Source organism: Monoraphidium neglectum, assembly GCF_000611645.1.
Source record: "Monoraphidium neglectum strain SAG 48.87 unplaced genomic scaffold scaffold04569, whole genome shotgun sequence".
NCBI classification, from domain to species: domain Eukaryota; kingdom Viridiplantae; phylum Chlorophyta; class Chlorophyceae; order Sphaeropleales; family Selenastraceae; genus Monoraphidium; species Monoraphidium neglectum.
Window position 1 is genome coordinate 1,954 of NW_014009060.1, and position 3,056 is coordinate 5,009.

At 67.4% G+C, this 3,056-nt stretch overlaps 2 protein-coding genes across 2 annotated transcripts in view; one reads left to right on the top strand and one right to left on the bottom strand.

Moving 5' to 3' along the window:
- MNEG_14544 (Dynein, intermediate chain, flagellar outer arm) overlaps positions 1-351 on the top strand; it is a gene marked incomplete at both ends in the record, with an annotated part of 2,288 nt that extends 1,937 nt beyond the window's left edge. Inside the window, one exon of the mRNA XM_014036983.1 lies at positions 16-351. Within this exon, the coding sequence (XP_013892437.1) occupies positions 16-351 (336 nt within the window). The remainder of the gene's footprint in view (positions 1-15) is intronic.
- A 735-nt stretch (positions 352-1,086) lies between these two features.
- Positions 1,087-2,143, bottom strand: MNEG_14545 (hypothetical protein; the record flags this gene model as incomplete). The annotated part of the gene is made up of 3 exons (XM_014036984.1): positions 1,087-1,104; positions 1,426-1,620; positions 2,084-2,143. The coding sequence occupies 3 exons, from the start codon at positions 2,141-2,143 to the stop codon at positions 1,087-1,089; spliced, it is 273 nt and encodes a 90-aa protein (XP_013892438.1).
- Between the last annotated feature and the right edge of the window lie 913 nt (positions 2,144-3,056).

A 3,056-nucleotide genomic window follows, 5' to 3' on the forward strand; every position in this document is an offset into this window, starting at 1 on the left:
CCCCCCCCGCCGCAGGTCACGCGGTCGGGGCGGCCGACCAAGCTGGCGTTCAATCAAAAGTACCCTGTCGTGCTCGTGGGGGACTCCAAGGGCAACGTCACGTGTCTCAAGCTGTCCCCAAACCTGCGCCGCAGCAGCGCCGCGGCGCCCGTTGCGGGCGCAGGCGGCGGGGCGGTCGCGGGCGCAGGCGTGGGTGCTGCGGCGGCGGGCGCGGGCGCGGCGGCGGCGGCGCGCAGCAAGTTTGAGGCGGCGGAGCAGCAGCGGCTGGACGCGGTGCTGGAGGTCGCCATGAAGGGGAGGGCCGGGGGCGGCGGCGGCGCGGGGGGCAGCAGGGGCGGGCACGTGGCATGAGGAGGGGGGCTCTGGCTCAATGGCTCAATGACTGGGAAAAGTTTGTTGATTTGTTACAATGAACGCAGTTATTGCTGCTTTGGGGGCTCCAGGATCGCATAACAAAGGATGAAATGCGGCGCACACGCCAAGGGGATGGAAAAAAGCAGGCGTGGATAAGGAACGCGCACCCGTGTGCCGCAGCACGCTCGTGGGGCGGTGGTCGCTGGGAACGGTCGCTAGGAAGCGGGCGGCCTGCACAGTCAGCTAGTCTGGGGGCGTGGGCAGCAGGGGCCCGGCCCTGCGCCCCTTGACTGCTGCGGGACTCCGCAGCTGGCGGCGGCCGAAAAGGCCACGGTCTCGTTCGTGCTCACACAATTAATTGGTGGGGGTGTACATGCGAGCGAAGCAGCAACATCGGCTGGGCTCCTGGCTCAGGTCGTGCCACTGCCAGTTGCAAAAATTCCCTGCACCGCCCCAGCCACGTGGCACAGCGGGCGGCGGTGGATCAGGACTCAGCGGCGCTGATGTGGCGTGCGAAACGCGGCCGCCTGCAGAGCGGCGGAAACAGACAGCCGGCGGGAGCAGAGGGGCTGCTTGGGTTCGCAGCCGGCTGAGCTCGCGGACAGACGGGACGGCCTTCAGAGGGCCCCGCCGGCCTCCCAAGCCTCCGCGCCGCGGTGCGGCGCGGGGCCGAGCTCGGGGCGCGGCGGGTGCCGCACGGCGCGCGGCCCCACTCCCCGCCAGGCAGGACGGTCAGAGCTCGCAGTATACCTGCTTGGTCGGGTTTGGAGGTGCGGCGGCAGGTGATGATGGCGCGGTGCCAAGCATGATCTAGGGTGACACAGCACAAATACCGCCCGGTCCACCCCGGCCCGGCCAGCCCCTCCTCAGAGAGCCCCAGATCCAAAACGGCGCTCGCCGCCCCCGCCCCCGCCCCGCCCATGCTCCACCCGATCACACGCAGCACACGCCCACAAGCCTGGATGGCTCGGACTCGGGGGCCGCAGAGCGCAGTCCCGCCCCAAAGCCCAGGGCGCCCCGCCCTCCAACGCCCGGGAGCGCCGCACCCTTGGCCCCCACCCTGACGCTCACCCCCTTCATCTTATAGCCGCGCAGTCGCGCCTTCTCCGCCCACTCGGCCGCCGCCTGCAGGTCGCGCTGGCAGCCGTAGCCCTCTGCAAACATCTGGGCCACGAGCGCCTGCTGCTTCACGTCCCCCCGCTGGGCCTCGACCAGGGTGTCCTCAAACCAGCGCCGCACCTGTGCGGTGGCGTTGCGGTTGCGCTGCTGCGTGAGCGTCCGGGGTGCACACATGGTGTTGTGTGTGTGTGTGTGTGTGTGCGTGCATGTGTGTGTGTGAATGTGTGTGTGTATGCTGTGAGGTGCTTGCTCGCACGTGCATTTGCGCACAAACATGTTGAGCACAGCAGAGGAGACGTGTGTGTGTGTGTGTCGACGCCCATGCCACTAAACAGCGGCTGCGGCCGAAGGGTGACAAAGGGGTTGCGCGCCGGCGGCGGGCGGCGGCGGCTCTGCGCCTGTGCCTTGGACCCTAGGGCTCGGCAGTAGGTTCAGGCCGCGCGCCGCGCAAGCATGCATGCATACTTAAACTCTCCAAGCATGCAGCATGCATGCATGCACATGCAAGGCGCCCGTGCGTGCGGAGCGCGATGCACACATGGACGGGGTGCCAGTGCGGGCAGGTACTGCGACGGCTGGCGGCGGCACTGGCCGCCGCCGCCGTACTCACCGCTGCCTGCACGACCGCCTTCAGGGGGACGGGCGCCGGTGCTGCGGCGCCGCTGCTCATGATGATATCCTCCTGTTCGTTCGCAGCCGCCGCAAAGGCCGCCCCCCAGGCACGCCGATGGGGCCGCAGCGCCGGGCAGGGAGGTGCCGTCGTCGCGCAGTGGGAGCGGGGCGCTCCGGCGCTGCCACCACCGCGGCTGCCTCCGACAGCCCGCACGCCACGAATATACAACGAATAGCCTGATGACGCGGTCTGGGACCTCAAAATTGCGCTGTCACTGTCGCAGCGGGACGAGAAGGGATGGCCTCGCGAGTGTTTGTACGCGTGTTGAGCAATCAGCATTACCAATATATTTCAGCCGCAAAATTGATACAATCTACAGCTGTCAAGACAAGGCTGCTCCTCATCTGTTGCGCTGAACTCTGGTGACTAAGCAGCGGTGTGCCCGCGCGACCGATTCATCACTTCATCAGCCATACCTTCCTCCGTGCGTTTGAAAGAATCTTTGTCAGCATACAGATAGCGGACTGGATGCTGTTGCCTCGGCGATAGATCGTTGATCTTGCTCTCAAAGGCCTCACGGTCCCTTGACCGATCTTCACAGCAAGCTTCAGGCCTCTAGACGTGGCGTGGCTTCCGATCAGGCGCACGGCGCCGCAGTCGTACTGCAACCCTCCGCGTCGCACGAGGCGAGCGCGCCACCTGCACAGCCCGCTGAACGGCATGGTGCCTTTCCGCGCGCCGCGGCGCTGAAGGAACCGGCCCCCCCACGCGCCGTGCGACCCACGCGCGGCGACGCAGCCGGGGCCGGCAGCAGTGGAACGCCATGCTGTTCCCATACGGCTGGCCAACGCGGCTGCAGACTGCCACGTCAGCCAACGAGAGCTATATCTTCCTCCACGCCGACCAAGAATATGTGGTCGCGGCCACCGAGCTGTCCGTCCAAGTCTGGTCGGGCGCCGCGGCGCGTGTC